Source organism: Penicillium odoratum (assembly GCF_028828045.1).
Source record: "Penicillium odoratum strain IBT 22623 chromosome Unknown utg000006l_segment0_segment0, whole genome shotgun sequence".
Lineage (NCBI taxonomy): Eukaryota > Fungi > Ascomycota > Eurotiomycetes > Eurotiales > Aspergillaceae > Penicillium > Penicillium odoratum.
The window spans coordinates 2,867,409-2,888,267 of NW_026643148.1; the positions used below are offsets into that span (position 1 = coordinate 2,867,409).

The 20,859-nt window shown below is 49.2% G+C and overlaps 7 protein-coding genes across 7 annotated transcripts; 1 reads left to right on the forward strand and 6 right to left on the reverse strand.

Moving 5' to 3' along the window:
• Window positions 1-240: 240 nt before the first annotated feature.
• On the reverse strand, window positions 241-1,164 carry N7520_009524 (p24 family protein; the record flags this gene model as incomplete). Its single annotated transcript, XM_057143458.1, has 4 exons — window positions 241-258; window positions 309-496; window positions 581-788; window positions 967-1,164. The coding sequence occupies 4 exons, from the start codon at window positions 1,162-1,164 to the stop codon at window positions 241-243; spliced, it is 612 nt and encodes a 203-aa protein (XP_056992746.1).
• Window positions 1,165-1,793: 629 nt separating this feature from the next.
• N7520_009525 (uncharacterized protein) lies at window positions 1,794-2,344 on the reverse strand (the record flags this gene model as incomplete). Its single annotated transcript, XM_057143459.1, has 2 exons — window positions 1,794-1,861; window positions 1,957-2,344. 2 exons carry the CDS (start codon window positions 2,342-2,344, stop codon window positions 1,794-1,796), a joined length of 456 nt encoding a protein of 151 aa, XP_056992747.1.
• Window positions 2,345-2,750: 406 nt separating this feature from the next.
• On the reverse strand, window positions 2,751-4,669 carry N7520_009526 (uncharacterized protein; the record flags this gene model as incomplete). The annotated part of the gene is made up of 9 exons (XM_057143460.1): window positions 2,751-2,880; window positions 2,933-3,032; window positions 3,083-3,366; window positions 3,421-3,504; window positions 3,558-3,734; window positions 3,783-3,866; window positions 3,935-4,098; window positions 4,153-4,277; window positions 4,471-4,669. 9 exons carry the CDS (start codon window positions 4,667-4,669, stop codon window positions 2,751-2,753), a joined length of 1,347 nt encoding a protein of 448 aa, XP_056992748.1.
• A 590-nt stretch (window positions 4,670-5,259) lies between these two features.
• Window positions 5,260-6,924, forward strand: N7520_009527 (NAD(P)/FAD-dependent oxidoreductase; the record flags this gene model as incomplete). Its single annotated transcript, XM_057143461.1, has 7 exons — window positions 5,260-5,541; window positions 5,599-5,754; window positions 5,819-5,928; window positions 5,980-6,136; window positions 6,200-6,306; window positions 6,363-6,671; window positions 6,738-6,924. The coding sequence occupies 7 exons, from the start codon at window positions 5,260-5,262 to the stop codon at window positions 6,922-6,924; spliced, it is 1,308 nt and encodes a 435-aa protein (XP_056992749.1).
• Window positions 6,925-7,529: 605 nt separating this feature from the next.
• Window positions 7,530-14,225, reverse strand: N7520_009528 (putative myosin class II heavy chain (MHC); the record flags this gene model as incomplete). Its single annotated transcript, XM_057143462.1, has 1 exon — window positions 7,530-14,225. The coding sequence occupies one exon, from the start codon at window positions 14,223-14,225 to the stop codon at window positions 7,530-7,532; it is 6,696 nt and encodes a 2,231-aa protein (XP_056992750.1).
• Window positions 14,226-15,673: 1,448 nt separating this feature from the next.
• Window positions 15,674-16,771, reverse strand: bgt1 (1,3-beta-glucanosyltransferase Bgt1; the record flags this gene model as incomplete). Its single annotated transcript, XM_057143463.1, has 3 exons — window positions 15,674-15,909; window positions 15,966-16,429; window positions 16,512-16,771. The coding sequence occupies 3 exons, from the start codon at window positions 16,769-16,771 to the stop codon at window positions 15,674-15,676; spliced, it is 960 nt and encodes a 319-aa protein (XP_056992751.1).
• A 1,964-nt stretch (window positions 16,772-18,735) lies between these two features.
• On the reverse strand, window positions 18,736-20,390 carry N7520_009530 (putative RNA export mediator Gle1; the record flags this gene model as incomplete). Its single annotated transcript, XM_057143464.1, has 2 exons — window positions 18,736-19,503; window positions 19,566-20,390. The coding sequence occupies 2 exons, from the start codon at window positions 20,388-20,390 to the stop codon at window positions 18,736-18,738; spliced, it is 1,593 nt and encodes a 530-aa protein (XP_056992752.1).
• Between the last annotated feature and the right edge of the window lie 469 nt (window positions 20,391-20,859).

Consider the following 20,859-nt stretch of genomic DNA (forward strand, 5'->3'; position numbering starts at 1 on the left):
CTGCAATGCGTACGGAGTATGTCTTGGCTTTAACTCTCAGTTGTGATCTGGAGAATCTCTGGTAGTACAGAATATATTATATCAATAGAACGTTTGCATGACACCGTAATCCATAGATGTAGGATATGAAAAACAAAAAATCGATCGCCAAAAATGCAGCTATTCAACATCTACATGGAAACCGTAATCCCCGTCCACCGTAGTTCATATCATATTCTTTTTTTCGGAAGTTGAAAAGGTTCAGACGACGCGCTTGACCTATTACAGGGTGAGCATCAATTCTCTCATTTACGGAACAGTCAACTTACCTCGAAGAATCTCTTCAACCACCACACCTGGAACACACCCTCTCCAATAACCACAGCCAACTGGAAGGTACTCCACCACTTGACTCGGCCGTTGGTGCTCTCTGCTGTGTTCCGGTGCACGCGCTCGCGGACAACAATGTACCCCTGTTCATCCCTAACCTGTGAAACGGCCTCGGAAAGTCGACGCACTAATATGCAGATAATTAGCTCATGCACTCTTTTCCCTCAATCGTTTGACCCGGGTTTAACGGCGATGGGTGACTCAGTCTTACCTTCCGCCTCCAAGGGATCCTGCGCCATCTCCGACTCCGGCACGTAGACGATTCCGTGGACGTTGAATGAGACCTCCTTCGAGTTGGAAGTCCAGCCCTCGTTGCTGAAGCAGTAGTTGTATCTGCCGTCGGCTTGTGCGGTGAATGAGTAGTCTTCGTTCGAAATGGCTTGCTTGTAGTACAAGCGGTTCCTCAGGGGGTCCTCGACCTAGAACGTTCACGACACATTAGTATCCAGAATCGTTCATGTTGGAATCAATAGATTCTGGTTCCGCTCGTGCTCCCGATCCCTGTCTTCTGGTGATTGCCTCGCTGAGCAGCACCGCTCTCCTGAGCCGCCTCAAACCAAAAGACTAGGGATGGGTGTAAGCATCGCGAAGACGTACCCAGAAATCAACCTCGAGGTTGCCGCTTCCTCCAAACTCTCGGTCGCCGACTTGGAAAGTGACAGTCATCAGATCATCCTTGTGTAGGTTCTCGTGGAAGCATTCCCGGGAGTGAGCCTTGAGCTGGATAGTGTGTGCGGTCGCGACGGAGAACCACCCCAGTGCAGTCACCAGGAGTGTGGCTGCTGAGAAGCGCATGTTGTAATTGTTTCAGATCTCCGGATTTCGTTCGAATTGGCGGGCTGATCGAGGATTGGGGGGTGTTGAAGGGAGTCGGTCTCGGCCAACGCGAAAGGTGTCAATTCGAGACGCTCGGACCACTTGGATAAACACTAAACATCAACTTGACCTTTAATTGAGAAGAGATATAGATTTGCTCAAGTGCTGGGGACTGGCATTGAGAATAAGATCAAGTTACAATTTCAAACTCAGTTGAATATTATGTAAATAAGAGTTGAATATATATGTCTATTCCGTGAACCATCTTCGTGAAGCTCACTTACATAAAAGCTGCCATTGCAGCCGGGTAATCGAGATAAAATATCCGTCGCAAGATGAACAAACGATATCGCCGTTAAATCCGATGAGACTACGCGCAGTTCAGCGACAAGAAAAGATACCAAAGAATCCCAATCGCTTGGTGGAAAGTCAACAGGAAAATTTTCATTGAAACAACCGATGTAGAAGCTTTATGATCCAACATGAAAAAAAAAAGATGGCCTGGAGCTGAGCGACTCTCAAAATGTTGAACTGGGGATTCAAAAACGCCTAAGATCAAGCAGATTACTATGTATTAATTAGAGCGAGTATATACACCTCAAGCTGGTTTATGCCTCTCGAATGGACATAAAGTCACTTGTATAAAGGAGAGGATCAGGAACATCATCAGCCTTGGCTAGATAATTTAGCTAATGTTTTATATTTCAGGCCAAAATTCTACCGGGTAGATCAAACTAAATCAATTCAACTTGGAAATCTAATTCAACTAACGAACGAATGGTACTGTGGTCGCGCTAATGACACAATGGTTGTAAATGGATCCCCGCTCCACAAAAAGCGCATAGTTAATAGCGCCGGAGAGAATTTCACCGTTCAGCATTCTCGCCTGCCACGACGCCAATTGATTGTCAGCAGCAATAAGCATATTGTGGTAATCATTGTAAGGTGGAATGATGTAGAAACTCAAAACTGGTTCGCCTGTTAGCTTAATGGAATATTCAATTTCCGATGATCCATCTACCCAACATTGTGAAACAGCGATGCAACTCCGGGCATACGCTAGAAGTTCTGAATCTGATTTTTTGAAATCATAGCCCCAGTTGTATTGAATGTGAATCCAGGCGCCTGGGCTAGCACATAGTTGGTTTTGGGCAACCATTTTTGGAGCTTGAGGATGTAGGTACGTGAGTAGATCCTGAAAAGTGGGCTGAAATGCTGTGATGATGCTCTGAGTATAAGCATGGACTTGAGGTATTTATATAGATCTACCGGGAGGTTTGATGGTTATAATAGATTGACCTCTGAAGTACTAGTGTGTTGTCAGTTGAAAGACTCGGACTCGACAAAGGTCTTTCATTCATTGGATGTTCTTCATACAACATGGTTCATCATAAGACTCGGTGATAATCAAATCAGTCTCCTTTGTTACTCCAGAGATACTAAATTGTATTCTTGGGTTGACTTTGTTCATGAACTTTATCTATAATGAGAAATACCCACAAAGTACCAAGACTGGGACAAGTGGTCTTTGATTCTTTTGAACATGTTTCTAAGGTCTGGCTTTGTTAGACTTCGGTCTTTCCATGAACCGCCTGCTGCTCCACAACCACATCAGCAGGAATACGGTCTGGCGTGGTATTCACAAGCACATGCATTGGCAACATAGCAGCCCCAAGTAAGCCAAATGTCACGGAGCTAGTGTTTCAGTCAGTCAAAGTAAGTATGGAAGCAAGACAGGAGGACATACAATCCGACGAGAATGTTACTAGTTTGAGTATTCATACTGTAGGCAATAGCTTGACCGACGGCTTCAATGCATCTAAATGCAGCGCCATTGCGGACGTTTTCTACCATAAAAGTCAGCATCAAGCAAAGGAAATCAGACAACCAAACTCACCTTGCGCATTTGTTCCAAAGGATGAGATAAGCCAATACATGTACGATTGCGATAAGGGGCCGGTGGTCTGTACAAAGAAATATGGTAGGAAGGCTGACGGGTATAGGCTGTTATTCCAATCAATATTGCCAGGATCATTGCGATCAAATTTTGTTTGGATAATGATAGACCAGATGTATACACCAATGTTAAGAATTACGACAGTGTAAAAACCGATCTGAGCGCGACGGCGTTGGCTAACGCTTTTCATATCGAGAATGAAACCCAGTCCAAAGCAGCCGACACTGGGAAAGGCTGGTCAGTTAAGGAGTAACTCCATAAGCGCGAAAAAGACATACATGCAGAAGAAGGGAGAAATTAAGGATGAGAGAGCGCGGGCGCGAACAGAGAAATAGGTTCCTAAGTAGGTTGACCAAGTACCGCTGTTGTGTTTGTTAACATTCCCTCTTCCCAATGGGTAGACTGACCACCTTACCTGTAGAAAAATGACCATAATGCCCAGAGCGCAGAGAGAACAATGAGCTTCGAAGTAATAGTCTTCCAAATGCGTTTAAACTCCTGCTTCGTAGACAGAGTCTCCGCAGTAATGATCCTCGTGCCATCGGATCGGACGACATGTTGAAAAGGCATAATTAGCAATGAAAACGGTAGACTGAACATTTGAATCATCCCTTTCCAGCTTTCGTCTTTGTGTACTCACGCAAGAGACTCAATTATAACGAAAGCCAAGTAAGTATTCGGCGTGACACCACCGCTATCCCCTTCAACGTGATTTTTGGACAGACTTCACGAAGCATGGTTGTTAATTGAAACCCATAAGTCCTTTCCCACTCAAATCTTTCAGTGACTTACTTGATCGAACCTCCAACCAGCTGTCCTAGATTTCGCGAGACGATCCACAGAGCTAGGTATTTTCCACGCGCACCAGAAGGAGCAAGTGTCATGATGGCTCCGGCTTCAGCGACGTACCAGCACGCGGTTCCAATACCACTAATAGCACCACTGAAAATGAGGTACTGTACGAACATTATCAGTTATTGGAATTGAGGCTGTTTCTGGATCCAACACACCCATTGGTCTCCAAACTTGCTGTTGCAATAATATGCCGAACCCTGGATGGGGAAGGACATTGCACCGATGACAAGGGCCCACTTTACGCCAATCTTGTTGACGATGGGACCACCGATGAAGCAGACTAGTTCGAAATCCTGTCAGCTTATTGGATCTGGCGATCATTTTGGAAGAGCTTCACATACCAACGGCAAGAAGGGCGTATGTGATTGCGGTGCAAATATTAGACACTTGAGGAGTTGCAAGACCACCACCACCAAGTCATGGACATGATTAGTTATCAGGGTAAATCTCCGGCACAAAATTATGAAACTCACCAGTGATTGCGTCAGACATAGCTGGCCCACAAAAGGCTTGTATACTCAGAAGTATCATTTGGGTTAAGCTGTGCTGCCAGACCCGCTTCCAGCGTGGAACAGTCAATTTGTACCGCTCCATGTCCACATGAATCTGATCGGATGGATTTGGTGGTAGGGAAGGAGGATCGGTATTGTGGAGAGTCTTAGAGTCGGTCATGATGAATCCCGTTGGCTTAGTGGGCATACATCCTAAGTAGCTCAGAAGGCTACTATGGAAGTGTCTCATGTACGGTTACTTATAGGAGAGCTTAGCTGTCCCGCCATAGAGGCACAGATTCTATCTAATATTTTTCAATTGAAGGTCCAGGTGAAAGATGTTGAACAGAATAAATGCAATGATATGGGAAATTACAGATTCCGATTGGCCGATGGAGGGTATCAGTGACCAGTATCATAGCAAGCGGACTCAAATTGCAGATAAACATTTAAAGCTGGGGAAAGTACCCCATTCTCCACTACAACTACGCAAATAAAAAGATAAGCTTCACATTGATTCTCTTCCAAATGACTGCCAAGCTTCCCCTCTGGTCAAAAGAAGGTCCAGGCGAAAGGAAATGCACTAGTCCTCTGATACGCTAGCAAATCCCACCAATCATGGCAGTTCGCCTGAGTCATCCATATCTTTATCAGCATGATGCGATGTATGCAGCTCAGTTCACATTCATCTAGCAATTATAACCTCGCATAATACGGCGAGGTCAATTGCAGCCGAGCCTCCCACAACCTCCAGAGAAACTGTTATCCAACATGGCCCAGTCACGCGCACGCACCAAAGTAATCATCGTCGGTGGAGGTGGCACAATGGGATCATCGACAGCCCTACACCTCCTCCGCTCAGGATATACTGCCTCAAACATTACCGTGCTCGACGTATACCCCATTCCATCAGCTCAATCTGCAGGAAATGATCTCAATAAGATCATGGGCATTCGTCTGCGCAATGCGCCCGATATACAACTCTCGCTGGAAGCTCTTGATATGTGGACGAATGACCCGCTGTTTAAGTCATTTTTCCATCACGTTGGCATGGTATGTAGTACCGAGGGGTGCGGGTTATAGATGGATTTCACGCTAATAGATTCTTAGATTGATTGTTCGTCATCGGAAGAGGGTATCAAAGGTCTTGAACGGAAATATCAAGCTCTGGTCGATGCGGGTATTGGACTTGAGAAGACGAACTTTTGGTTAGACAGCGAGGAGATTCGGGCTAGAGTACCTCATTTTTCGCAGGAACAAACCGAGGTAATTTTTCTTGATCTGTGATTTATTCATTTTTGTTAGCACTTGCTTACTACGGCCGAATTAGGGATGGAGAGGCTTGTTCTGTGGCGAGGGAGGCTGGCTTGCGGCTGCGAAAGCTATCAATGCAATAGGAAAGTTCTTGGCAAATCAAGGCGTCAATTTTGGGTTTGGAGGGTATGAACTTCATTTATTTCTTTTCGTTCTTCGTTCTACTAACATAAATAGAGCTGGAACATTCAAGCGACCTCTATTCACCGATGAAACAATCTGCATCGGCGTAGAGACGATAGATGGAACCAAGTATCATGCTGACAAGGTGGTTCTAGCTGCAGGGGCTTGGAGTCCCACACTAGTCGATCTTGAGGATCAATGTGTTTCAAAAGTAAACACGAATTACCCATAACTTTCTTTTCATTATGTCTAAAGCTAATCAAACAATGTTCAGAGCTGGGTCTACGCTCACGTTCAACTCACGCCAGAAGAGGTGTCAAAATACAAGAATACCCCTGTCATATACGATGGTGAATACGGCTTCTTTTTTGAGCCAAACGAGTACGCAATTACCAAGCAAGAAAAGATCGAGATTTTTGTTCGCTAATCGTCTACAGAAACGGCATAATAAAAGTCTGCGACGAATTTCCTGGCTTCTCCCGCTTCAAGCAACATCAACCATATGGTGCTTCCGCTCCGAAACCTATCTCTGTTCCTCGATCACATGCTAAACATCCGACTGATACGTATCCCGATGTCTCGGAGATAACTATCAGGAAAGTGATCGCGAGATTTCTGCCACAGTTCAAGAATAAAGAGCTTTTTGATCGAGCTATGTGCTGGTGTACTGATACTGCGGATGCCAATCTGTTAATTTGTGAGCATCCGCGATGGAAGAATTTTATTCTGGCTACTGGGGATAGTGGGTAAGTAAAGAGGCGTGAAGAGGGGATCTGATGGCTGGGCTTGCTAAAATGATTCGAACACAATAGACATAGCTTTAAGCTTCTGCCGAATATTGGTCGACATGTTGTTGAGCTGATTGAAGGGTCTTTGTCGGATGAGCTGGCTTATGAGTGGCGATGGAGACCTGGTGGTGATGCGTTGAAGTCTATACGGGGTGCGCCGGCCAAGGATCTCGCCGATATGCCGGGGTGGAAGCATGATTCGAAGTTATGAGTGATGTATCGTCACAGGCGTTCAAATACTAAAACATTTGAATGAAGATTCAAAGCGATGATGAACGATCCATCATTACATAAAATTTGATCGCGTGCGAAAATCGGTGACAAAAAGTGTTTAGTAGTATAGAACATTGTGAAAGCGAGTTATGTTTAAATATTAATATGTAAGTGTAAGGATAGGACATGAAGAGGAGTGTATAGCGTGAGGACAAGCGAACGGTTATTTCAATGCGAGGTCAATGTACAGGGATACCAAATGCCACTGCAAGCAGGGTGATCAAAAGAAAGAAGAAAGAAAGGTAGACTAAAACACAGGGTGGTATCAAATCCGAAAGGACGTAAAAAAATCACAGATCTGAGTCGAAGAGAATATGTATGGGCGGTTCAAAGAGTGGCAGGTAGTGAGTATGGTAAAGGTAAAGAGGGAGAGGCGGAAGAACGCTGGAAACATAAGCAGCAAAGAGGAACATATCCAAAATATCAGGGACATTGATGGAAATGTTGAGAGCAAAACGGGAGATGGGCATAATTTTTCAGAGCAGTCTATGCGAAAGATCGAATCAAAAGGAGAAATAGGTGTTAGACAGAAGGGTCTGTCTATTACTCTTCGGTCTCAGTCTCCTCAGTCTCTTCGGAAGTTTCTTCAGTATCAGACGAGATCTGTGGGCCAAATGGACCTTCCTCGCCAGTGTCCTTGGGAGACGCCGAGACCATACCCCCAACGGTGCTCTCGACATCATCGGAAGCAAAGTTGTCTGCCTCGTAGTTCGCTGGCTCTGCATCGTGGTCATAGCTGGAGCGCCGAAGAAGTGGGGGAGTCTTGGGTGGCTCAGGGATAGGTGCTTCAGACCGAACTGAGCCGCGGCGAGGAGTGTTGAATCCTCTGAGAGGCCGACTCTCGGCGTAGGAGCGTCCCGAAGCGGAAGATGGAGGGGCGTTCTGACGAACGTGCGAGCTTGGAGGTGTCAGGAGTCCTGAGAGGAAGGCACTCGCATTGCTGGACTTGGATGGAGTCTGCTCAGCTGGGCCACCACTGGTCTCTCTGCTCTTGCGCCAGTTTCCCCAAGCCGCGGCAGCAGCGAGAGGAAGGGAGCGAGGAGACGCCGCGATTGATTGAAGTGACGGAAGTGTTGCTCCGGACATGGCGCGCTCTCGTTCTTGCTGTTGCATTTGCAGGTTCGCCTTCAGGCGAATAGCTGCATCACGGACGGCATGCTGGTTGAAGGAAGGCTGCGAGAGAGTCTTGATAATGTCCTGCAGGTCATCGATGCGAACGCCGAGCACCTCGCGGAGCCAGGTGATCTCGCTGTCGCGCTCTTTGATCTTGTTGGGGGCATCCTTGTCCACGGACGCAATCTCTTGCTCAAGCTCCTCAATGCGGGTCTCGCGCTGCTGAAGTTGGTCTTGAAGGACGAAGATAGACTCGCGAAGAGCCTGCGGGGAGATCTTATCAGGCTCATTGGATCCCTTGTTGAAAGACATGGAAGGCGAAGACGAGTGTGTAGGGGCCGGGGCTGGGACAGAGATAGGACCAGCGCCAGCCTTCTGGGCAGCCTCAGCAGCAGCACGGGCAGCAGACTGGGCAATTTCAAGCTTCTCTTCAAGGTGTTGCACGCGGTCCTGAAGGTGGCTGACCTTCTCACCTGCAAGAGCCAGGCGCTCCTGCGTGTGAGCCTCACCACGCTGGCGATCCTCAGAAGAGTTGTGCAAAGCACGGGCGTGACGCTCACGAAGATCATTGAGAACGCGCTCGTGGGTCTTGCGTTGGTCCTCGAGGGCAGTTTCCCGGGATTCCTTAGCAATGCTCAGAGCAGCGACCTTGGAGTCGTTGGCATCCTCGAGAAGCATTTCATAGCGTTCCCGAGAGGTATCGGCATCCATGCGAACATGATCAATCTGGCTCTGGAGACGGATAATCTGAGCTTCCAGCTCGGCGCGCACAATATTGACCTGGCTGTTGGCAGCTTCGAGGTCTGCCTCCATAGAAGTGCGGGTACGTTGGACCTCAATACGGCTGCTCTCACGGGCCTCGTTGAACTCACGCTCGAAACGAGCCGACTTCAACTGTAATTCATGATTCTCGGCACGCAGGTTGGCGATAGTTTCCTCCAATCGAACATTCTCTTGTCGCGACTGTTCGTGGATAAACTTAATCTTGGCAGCTTCTCTTTCACGCAGCTCAAACTCACGCACCTCCTGCTCGAGTTGCTCACGGAGCTTGATTTCACGAGCATGCGATGCGAGTAGCTCGTTGTGTTTGGCAGTCTGTTCTTCCTCTCTGCGGCGGGCAGCAGCTTGGTCCTTGATTACGTCGGAAGTGACGGTAACCATGTCAGATTGCAGACGATCGAACTTCTCGGTAAGATTTTGGCGGGCAAACATGCTGTCCTCAATGCGAGTACGCAGATGATCAATAGTCTCATGTAGGGACTTATTCTCGTCCTTGGCAGTCTCCAGTTGACGACGGAAGTGGTCGCTAGAAACGCGATACTCGTCCAGAGTGCCTTCAAGGGCAATATTCTTTGAGGAAAGCTCAGCAAGCGTGACCTTCAGTGTCTCATTCTCCTCCGTAAGCGACTCCGATCGGAATTGCATCTTTTCAAGATGGGGAATCTTCTCCTCCTTGAACTGCAGGAAGCGAGCCTCGGCATCTTCAGCGGCAGCACTGTGACGCGCAGCATCCTCTTCAGCGAACTTCAGGAGATTTTGGAGTTCACCAATTGAATCCTGTGCTTCTCGGCGTGCCTTGTATTCTTGCTCAGAACGCTGATCGGCGAGTCGCAGCATGCTCTTGAGACCGTCGATTTGGAGCATGAGGCTATCAGCACCAATCTCGTCGGCTTCAGACAACTTCGGAGTTTGCTGAGCCAAATGTCTAGCAAGGGTCTCCTCAAGAATCTCACGCATATCACCGACGGGATCCTGTGCAAGCTTCTTGATGGTCAAAGCCTGCAGCTCAGCAATGCTTTCCTTGAGCATCGCCATTTCGCTGTGACTAGAGTGATGTGTAGAGCGGTGGGGCATATCATGGGTGACAAGCGCTTCCATGACGATGTTCTTCAGCATCTCCACTTTACGGTCGCGCATATGATGAGGTGAGCGGTCTCTACTAGAGCCCCCATGTTCCTCGTCATCATCCTCATCATCAGCGTCGCTATTCTCAAGTTCCGCAGATGTGCTGCGTAGAACCCTCCGGGTAGCAGCGCCAGTAGCAAGAGAGGCAACAGACTGCTGAATAACAGCCAGAGCACGCTCCATAGGGCTCAACCGATCATCAATGGCAGAGCCAACAATGTCATTGATGCGACGATCGAAGAAGCGGTTGCGGTTGAGGAACTTCTCATCTTCACCAGAGGATATCATATCATCCCAGTCGCTGACATGGTCATTCTCGGTGATGAGCTGACGCACAGGAGACTGGATGCGAGAGATAAGGCTCTTGACAGGAGAGAAGGTAGCATTGCTCTGAGCGTCAATATCTGACCCAAGCCGAGGGATTTCAAGCTTGTAGCTCTTGTGGCCGCCACCAGGACTAGGGCTGGGTGCCTCGCTTCTGCCCTCTGCAGAGCCAAACGGCCGTTCCTTGGTTGGTCCACCCACGGAGTCTGAGAAGAACTGACGAGGAAGAGGTGTAGTAAGAGGAAGAGGGGTCCCCTGGCGCTCAATACCCACATCCGAGTCATCATTTAGCTGCTCCATGATCGCATTAAGCTCATCATCGTCAGGCGAGTCCTCCGCAGATTCGCGGTAATACTCAAGTTTCTGTTGAGGAGTGAGATTCGCGGCTTCCTGGAATGGCGCACTTGTATGTGAGAGTGATGGGGGATGCGAGTTCAAGGGGCTGTTAGTAGCGAAACGAGAAGCCATAAGGCCACCCTGTTTATTTTCAGCGGATGTCCCGGCTGGCTGAGACTCTGACTTCTGTGGTGTAGAGGTTTCCTCTCCAGAGGGCTCCACTGCGGTCGGCGTGAAAGAGGGGACAGCAGGCTTGAACTCGAAAGGCTTGGCCGTGGCGGAGAGCATTATGTCTTTGTCCTTGGATTGTTGAGAAGAATGGCCGGTAGGCTTGGCATCAGATTTAGAAGCGCTGTCCTGAGTGGATTGTTCCAGACTCTCCTGGGTAGGTTCATTGATATCTTTGATGTGCTCAGTAAGAACAGGCGATGCAGTTTGAGATCGTGCACCCTCGCGCTGCGCATCAAAGAGAGTCCATGTATCCGCCTCACTGTGGGGAGTAACCTGGCGCTCGCCTCGCTTGTTGTCCTCATCATCGGGGGAGGCGTTCTCCTTGCCCTCGGCAACACTCTGCAGCGTATTAGGAGCTTGAGCGTTGCCCGACTCACCCAACGGATGGGTTGAGATACTGTACCGGGCCTCGCCTTCAGCGTGGCCCACGCCTCGGCGAGCCCGCTTATGACGATCAGTTGGCACTGGTCGTCCCTCGTCATCATTAGTAAGTTGGTCATACACTTGGCTGTGCTCGACTTCATCGTCAGGTCGGACGATAGGGACAGCCTTTGACTCCTTCGTTGGCTTCGAGATCTCGGAAATATCAATATCACCAAAAATCTTTGTCCGACTCTCAGATGGCTGCTTGGCGGTATGATTTGAGGTAATGCTAGCAGACGGGTTGAAGACAGGCGCATCAACGTTGAAAGACGCAGCAGAGAACTTGAAGCTGGACTTGGGCTTGGGCTCGGGTATGGGCACGGGGTTGTGATCGACGGGGGCGTTCACCATGCCAGGAGCAAAAGAAGGTGCCGGAGCAAACCCATACCCGGCCTGTTCGATTCCTGCGAACTGGAAACCATTGTCGGGGAAGCGCCCGGCCTGGGAGCCAAAAGAAACTGTCGGGTCGAACTCCCTGGCTTCGACATTGAAGGATGAAGTGGAGAGCTTGCTATGGTGACCGCGGAAAGAGCCAGCGCTTGGCTTTGATTCGTGCCATGGCCCTTGGTTTGGCTTCGCACCGTGAGTCTGCGGAGTTCCAGTGATACTAGGATTAGTATCATAGTCAGAGCCATCATGATGATTGTCTTGCGTGTAGTGATCATTGTAGAACTGGTGAGGGTGCTGGGCAAAGGAGTGCAATGGCTGAGTCGGCCCATGTTGAACCTGTCGATGAACACCATCCTCTGGCAAAGCCCAGTGGGGCTTGAGGATGTTGGCATTGAGGTCACGGTGTCCCACATCCTGCTCGTCTGTCTCCATCTGATGGTCGGTATGGCTCAAATGATAATCAGGATGTGTCATATTGTCAAGACCTCTCTGGAGGGTTTCGCTCAAGTTATGACCATGACCGCGAGGTGTCGGGTGGGCAATCTCGACATTGGAAGCGTGGAACTGACTTGAATCGTTTACGGGGGTTTTAGGTGTTGGGAATGGAGGGCCGTCCTCATAGCCAGCATTTCCAAAGCGGTCGTCATATACCTCCTTATCTTGGAATCCGTCATCAAAACCGGTATGGAACGGGACTTGGTCATGCAGCGGTGAGACAGGCGACAGCATGGAGCTAAAGTTGTGAAGTGCACCTGGACCAACAGAACCATTGGCTTGGCGGAGGTTGATCAGGCTTTGCGGGGTCATAGATCCTTGTGCAGGTGGCGTAGGCTGGAACTGGAATGGGAATCCAGGCATCATGCTCTGGTCCATGCCATTCATGCCCATGAACGGAGTCTGCACGCTGAATTGTGATGCAGGTGAAGCCAGAGATCCAATACCTCCACTTACGGCCCCGGTTGACTGGCCGAATGCTGGCGAAAAAGGATGAATGCCAAGCGGATTGCTTGCAGCGGACGCCGTAGGAATGGGTGGCGATCCCATCATGCCGGGGAAGGGTGTTTGGCTGTGGTTCATTGATCCGGAAGCAGGTGAAATGGAAGGACCCGGTTCATCATCACCAAAAGACACGCCGAGAGCCCGCAGCTTCTCCTCTTGCAAGTGGGCCACATAGGAATCCCATACTGCCTTGTCGGGGAAACGAATGAAGGTAGGTTCAGTCTTCCCCTCCTCGTGCACCTCGACTGGATCAGGGTACAAAGGACGGGTCAAGCTACCAAGGTCGGTTGGCTCAGTGGAATTGTACACATCACCAATAGTGAATCCCTGAACGTCGTAACCCTCATCCTCCCACTTCTTCAGTCGAGCCTCGACCTCATCTGGCTTCAAAATATGATAGCCAGATGCTTCAGTCCCACGAGCGTCATCGACGGGCAGATCAATAACGCACTGCTTGCCCTTCCATACGATCTTCTTCCTCCGCCTTTGTGGGGGTTGAATAGATGGAGTGACCTCAGCCACTGGTACCTTTGAAATATCTGGCATTTCCGAGCCTTCTGCATTTTCTTCTGATGCCTCCTCATCATTGATTGTCGGCGGAGGCGGTAATGGTTTCTCCGCTGGTGAAGTGACTGGTGAGGTGACTGGCGAAGTAACCTCCATAGCCGGAATTTGAGACTCCTTGGAATCTGACATTATGTTGGATGATTCTTTATCGTACGCGAAACCCCAAAAATCCTCCTGGCGCAGCGTCTCCGTGCGCTTGTGAGTGTTCTTCTTTGCCTTTGCGCGGACAGCAGACCTCTTCCCAACAAAATCAGAAAGTGTCGGTGTCTTCAGAAGCTCACTTTCCCGAGTATCTTCCTCCAGACCAAGCCAGTCGTCCGAAAGGTCGTCGGCAAGGTGATTCTTGGCTGTGAAAAACGAGGGTGCCTCGCTTCCTGAATCGTCGCTCAGCCAATTACTGCGTTCGGTTCTGGGCTGGCCGGATAAGTATTGATTGATCCAATCCTGGGTGAAATCCCGAATGGTTTTCCCTCCGCGATGGCCAGCAAGATCCTCCGAATTGACGGCGACACTAGCTCTCCGAAGCTCGGGGGGATTGACGATAGATCGAGTGGGCGAGCTATCCCTTGAACCTCCGTTGTCGAGACCGGCGTATTGGCTTAGAGTCAGCGATAATCTCCGGGTGCTCGGTGCTGCATACGGAGATCCCCAGGCAGTGGTGTAGTAGACACTGCTTTCCGCTCTGCGATTGTCCGGCGACGACGTGAGGGAATCGCTTGGTCGAAGATTTGCCGATAAGAAGGGAAGCGGCGGGGGTTCGAGGGTCACGCTCTGGGAGGGAGAACCAGCGGATGAGCTGGAGCTCGAATCTCCTGACGGAGAGGATAAGAACACCGCCGGGGCCAGACGCGATTTGGCACGCAAATTGCGCGTGTTGGAGGGGGACAATGAAGAAGATGCCGAAAGGGCGGAAGATACGGGGAAATCTAGATCTGGGGATCCATGAACCATGGAATGCTTAGCATGTTTTTTTTTTTCTCGGGAGGGGGGGGATCTGGGGAAGAACAATCTCGGAAGGGGAGAGAAATCGCGTGGATGACGCGGGTTGCAGGGAGGCCCAACGATCAATGCAACCACGAACCCGAAAGGCACCGAAAGATCATAAACAAAAAATAGCAAATGAAGGAATCAGATCACTCACCTTCCGTGTCGACTCCTGCAGCAAGCACTTGCTTGCCGCTCCGCTTATCGTCCAGAATGTTGACGCATGGAAATCCCACGGGAATTGAAGACCACCTGGCAGAAGCAGAACGATCCGTGCTTGATCCTGAGAGAGCGTGTTTAAAGTTAACGTCTTTCACTTTCCCCTTTTTTTTTCCCTTTTAGTGATAAGGAGTTGCTTCGAACGCGCTAGTATTTCCTTCCGCCAAGGATTAACTCGAAAACAAACCAGAAGAGAGAACCACGAACCACAAAAAACTGCAAGGAGCTTAAAGGGACAGAAAGGGGAACGAAAATTAAAATGAGCTTATGTCACGTCAACAGTGCAGGTAACTAATACCTGGCTAGACTATTATGAATGGGGCACCGTCGGTGTACCTAGTACTAGAGAGGATGAACTAGTTTAATTCATTGGACCATTACGACTAACTAATTCAACCGTTTTCGAGCAATTTCCGCTTGAATAATTGGACATGGAGTTTACAGACTCCATTTACTACGGAGTACCCTTGAAGCGGGTTGCGCAGGTACCCCGGAGATCAATTATAGGAAAAGATTGACCTTGACCGCCACCCACTAAGACCAAGTGGGAGGTCGGGTAAACGGAGTACTTGAGTTGACCTGCTTCTCCCCTTACTGAAAGGCTTGGGCTTGAATGCAAGCTTTCATGTACTCTACCTAAAGTACATTCGCGCTCTATGTAAACAAAGAATTGCTGAAGATGGATTCAGGGGTAAATGAACCATGGTTTATCATGTTATCGTACCGTAGGTCCATGCAGAACGATGACATAATCTCCGGCCAATCAAATCATGGGAACACAGAAATGTGCTGCTTAATGTTTGGAGGTAAACTTATACTCAATACATGCATCTAAATCATACTGTACGGGATGAATTGATGCCAAGGAGAATAGCGACCAATACAATTTCATCACTTCATTTCCGAATATCCATCGGGTAAAAGGACGTGGGGCCACGGAGACAAGAAGACCGTGTATGTCACCACAGCAATGGGATGGGGCAAAAACTACTGCATTGCTACGTGGTCCCAGTACATGAAGGCAAACAAAACAACCCGATTCTATATTTGCATTTTATTCGAATGCCACAAAGAGATTAACCAGATATAAGAAATACACCCTGAAGAAAAAAAAAAGAATATCTACTGAGATCTCTTTTGCGAACCTCATTATACCAGAAGGTCAAAAAATTATTTCAAGAAAAGAGACAAGATGCTCAGTTAGAGCAAGTGGTGTTGAACTTGTCCTGGCGGGAAGCAGTGCGAAGACCCCAGTGCTTCTCATCCATGGCCTGGCCGTTGTCACCAACACTGTCGGGCTTCCAGGACTCATCGAAGGCCTCGAAGTAGAAGAGGTCAACACCCCAGGCGAGCATGCCACAGACACCAGTCTGCCAGAAGATCTCAGCATTGGCGGTACCAGCCTGAGCAGCCTCGTAGTTGGAGCCACCATCTAAAAAAAGATTTATTAGTCATAAAATCCTATACGCGGTTGATGTCTGATCTTACCAGTAGGCCAGCCAGTCTCGCCGTTCAGAATGCGAATCTTATCAGCGTTGGCACCCGCAACCTTCTGGATGTGAGTCATGGCACCGGACATATCATCAAAGTAGGTCTGGTAGGCCTGGTCGGCCGCGGTACCCTGCCAGTAGGCAAAGGCATTGGCAAGAACATAGGTGACGAGCGGGGCAGATGCGGTGTCACGAGTGAACAGATCATCAGCAGTTCCGTCGGCGAACTTGTTCCAGCTGTCGGCAGTACCAACGGTGATGTTCGTGAACTGGTTTGCGACAAGACCAATGTAGTTGTGCAGCGAGGGACCGGTCTGGTCACCACGGTAAAGGGTCTCGGAGCCGACTGTGATAGCCTCGACGACATCCTCGTATCCGGGAATGGCCTGCTTGAGGGCGGCAAAGTCCGCGGTGAAAGAGGCATCGTTGGTGCTCAAATCGCCACTGGCTTGTGCGCCGACCCTAGAAAATAGAAATGTTAGATGACACGTCCAGTAATTAGGCCTAATATTAGGATCTTTAGCTGAAGCATTGGGTTCCTTACCAGATACCAAGGACAACCTTGAAGCCCTTGTTCTGTGCGGCTGGGAGAATGTTTTGAGGGGTGTCACATTCGGTGCCGGAGTAGGTGCGGACAACAGTCGTCAAATCCTTCAGATTGTCGAAGTCGGCCTCATAGTCACTGGTAGACTTGCAGGTGCCATCGGCATTCTTGTCACCTAGGGAGAACCCCAGGGTACCGCGTGCAGAGACTAGGGCCGGAGCAGCGGCCAGGGTGAGGGAGAGAAGGCCAGAAAAACGCATTATGAAAATGGGGGGTGGGATTGGTCGTGAGAGCGAATGTCGACCAGGATGAAAACTGAAAAATAAAGGCCAAACAAAAATAGAAAGAAGTAGAGAGCGTTGAAAAGGAATGGACAACCTCAACGGGAAACGAATGGCTATATATAAGAGAACCTCAAAGTGTGGAGGAGAAGAACCGGGGGGAAATGATCACTGGTACTTGTCGCAGGCGCAGGGTCCTGTGGGCCGTCCCTGATTCAAGGGGTAACCAATCACTAACCACTGCAGCCAACTATTCTTGGTCAAGCGTGGGTGAAACATTCCAGGGTCTTTGGATCCACTTTATGGGCTTTCTCTTATCTTTTCCAGAACTTTTAACCTACTTTAATCTCACATACTCTATTGCTACAAAACCCTCTTACTCTATGTATCTTTCTCTGTCTCTATTGTCAATCCCCATCATTCGCACAGTCCTAATTTCATCTAACGCCAAGAACCAGACTTGGCCCCAATTAAGTCATGATGTCACTTCCGCCATTTGTCTATTGTCCAGATCCCAACCAACCTTGGATATTGGAGAAGAAGTGGAGCAATACTGGGGGATCGCTCGGATGGCAACAAAAGTTCATAAATAGCCGGCGACTCCGATTCAGTCGGCCAATTGCATTCATGGTAGTTTGCGGACAAAAGAGCCACCGCGTAGCTTTCCGGGGTTGTCGTCTCCCGGTTCGCCCGAGTCGAGGCCGGCAGGCCGGCCAGGGCATTATTCTCGGCCAAAGCATTTGCCTCTCGAAGTCGGAGACTCCGGATAAGTCCCACTTACCTAGGTGGGCATGTCTGCCTGATTAGGGCCTTCTTGGTGTTGAGATCGAGACTGGACCTGATTATCTCTCCACCGGGTGTTCTTACTTGTATAGGAAGGCGTTGAGATATGTAAAACTGTGAATGACTTTTATTAGCTAATTAGCCTGGGTAAGGAGGTGTCAACTTACACCGACCCTGATGTTGGTAGCTCGAGATTGATTGGAAGAATTACATCTCGTCCTGCCTTAATACTCAAGATCACTCTTTGTCTCTTGGGAAAAAAAGTCATTCCTAGGTATTACCGCGCTATATCACATGTGCACATGTGTTCATTTCAGACACACCAAGTGTCTAATGAATGTAGTCGTAGCGAAGAAGTTCAGCCTCCCGTTCGTCTCTATCTCAAATAGACTCCAACACACTGGAGATCCCATTGACGGAGGTCTATCCTTTTCTGAACATGATTGGGCCATGTGATCCACTCCCTGAGCCACGTCGTTAATATGGTCGATGGCTGACATGGTGGCGAGTAACTTAATCTGGATCATAGAACCGCGGTGCGGGTGGGCGGAGATTGAATCTGGACTCAAGTGGGGAGTCAGGCGTGGTTTGTCTCGAATGCCTGTGGCTTGTGGCTTGTCACTGTCCTGGCGGTTGGGGTGAGGTTGACTCCAAATGTGGCAATATGTGTCACGGGCTATTGAAGTTTATCGACTTGACTTGGCATGTACTAGTGGTTGGGCATTATTTGCTCCAGAATCACATTTTTACTATCCATTCCCGCCTACGGCAATTCGTGAACTTTGGCATACATAAGTCCTCCTAACACCGTATGTATATTACATGTAATGGTGAATTGACTCGATCTGCCGCTTGATTCGGGGTAGAGCAGGTAAATAGAATGAGCCTGCGATGATTGTATGCAGTGCTTGGGACTTACTACCTATTCAGGTAGCTCCTAGGCACTATATACATATATATAGGTTGCCATGGCTTATCAATTCTAATATTTTGAAGAGTCGATGTGGGACGAAGGATCACATGTGCATGCGCATGTGTTCTATGTTGATCATTTCAATTCCTTGATTGAAATTCATCTATATCCAAGCCGCTCGTTGGCAGATGCTAAAAATTTCCTGAAAATAACTCCCGTAGACTCCGGTTTTCCGCAAAAACGCTATTCACAGAAGGATGTTGCTTTCCCGATAATAGAGCTCCTTGACCAGCTTCAGTTGGTTTACAGGCATCGTATTGCGGTTCAGAGCTGGGGGTAACCCAACCACAGCCTGACGGACGAGAACAAGGCCGATTTGCCCGAAAAAGCCCAGGATTCGATCTCCAGAGGGTCGAAGCATGGATTGGAGAAGGGTAACCTGCGTGTCCAGAATATCTGATGGAGGGAGGGAAAGGATCTTTTGGAGAGATTGCCAGAAGATGGTGTTAGGGAAAGGATTGCGCCGTGTTGTTTTGCCAAAGTTACGCAAAGACAATGCTGCAAACCCGGCACCGAGGGCTGTCATTCGATCCAGGTGTGTTTGTTCACTAACGAAGGAGGTTCCGTCGTCGTTGCGCCACCAGCCAATGGCACGCCGGCCCGACTCTGTGTCTTCGCGGCCGGTAAAGCCCCAGAGAGCTGGGCAGACGACGCGGTATTTAGCCCACAGAATGTCAGACATGTGGAGTCCTTTATACATGAACGTTTCGGTGGAGAAGATCTGGGCGGCGAGGATGCCCACAGGCTCGGCATGTCCGGGTTTGGCGGCGGCTTCAACGATAAGGGCCTTGATCAAACACTTTGCCAGGATGTTAAGACCATAAATTAGCAGAGCGGGGACCTTATTCTCCGAGTTGGCGATTTCCTCTGGGGGGAACGCGAAGAATTGCCGGACATCCACAGTAGGTTCTGAAATCGTCAAGGCCTTTTCCAGCTCAGCGCGGATCTGCTGGGTCTATTCAGAGCAATATGTCAGCACTGCATCAGAAATAAAATTGAATTGGTTTGCAGCCTTACCTGTTGTTTGTTAACGCCCTTGGCGTCACGCAGCTGGCCTACCGACTTCGTGATGGATCGACGCATATCACCCATTGCCTTCTTGATGACCGGCTCTTTCTTGCCGAAATCACGCAACCACGCGCGCATCTCTTTCAAGGTTTTGTGTAGCGCCACATACCGCTCCTGGATATTGATCTCCTCGGGGGCAAGGCTGCTGCCACCAAACTTCTGCTGCTTCTGCTGCTGTTGGCTGCGGGCCTTCTCTTCCGCTGCTTCTTGCGCTTTCTTCGCCTCCTCTTTCCTTGCGCGGTTCTCAGCCTCTACCTTATCTCGCTGTTGACGCTCTTCCCGTTCCTTCTGTTCCTGCGCTGCTCGTCGCACTCGCTCCGCTTCCTCCTCGGCCTTCTTCTTTTGCTCTTCCTTCGTCTTGCGTTCGGCTTCGCGCGCAGCCTCACGCGCGGCTTCGAGACGTGCGGCTTCTTCTTGTTCTAACCGAAGCCTTTCGGCTTTTTCGCGCTCAATGCGCTCTCGCTCCTTGCGAGCTTGCTCCTCCTTGCGACGACGCTCCTCTTCCTCTGCACGGTTGTGTTCTCTCAAGATCTCCTCTGCCTCCCTGCCAATTTGGGCATGTTGAGCTGCGACCTTATCGAGAGCTGCGGTGTGGACTTCTTCACGCTCACGGTCAAGTCGGTCGAGTTTCTCATAAAAGGTTTTTCGCTCGTAGGCACGGACTTTTCTCATATCATTGTCGAAAATTTTGGCTTGCTGTAATTCGCGCGCAAGGTCATCCATGAGTTGCTTGGAGGGGCTGTCCAGCGCGCATCGTTTTCGGTGGACTGTCATGGCGTAAAATTCGTAGTCGTCGGAAATGTAGAGATTAAAGGCAAGTTTCACGGCGCGCTGAAGTGCAAGTAGAAGAGTCGCAAAGTGTATTGAAAAGAAGAGATGAAAAGCGTATGAGAAGGGTTTTGAGGTCAAGCGCTTGAATAGACTGTGAGATTAAGAGCCATGCCTCTCACAAGTAGTCAAGAATTGGTGAAATCACGAGGTTCGCTCGTCAAACTGACGACAGTTTGTATAGTGGGAGCGGGGGTCAGGAGTTGAATTGGGATCGAGGCGAAATATGAAAAGTTGAGAGTGTCGGGGGCTTTATTGAGAAAGAAAAGGTGAGGGTTGGAGGGAGTAGGAAGGAAAGCTGGTGTTCGATCTGAAGCTGTTGATTAAAGTAGATCCAGTCAACACTTCTCTTCTTTCAATTGATTGATTTTCACCGCAAACTTCCACGTCCAGCTCTTGCATGATCAGACGAAAG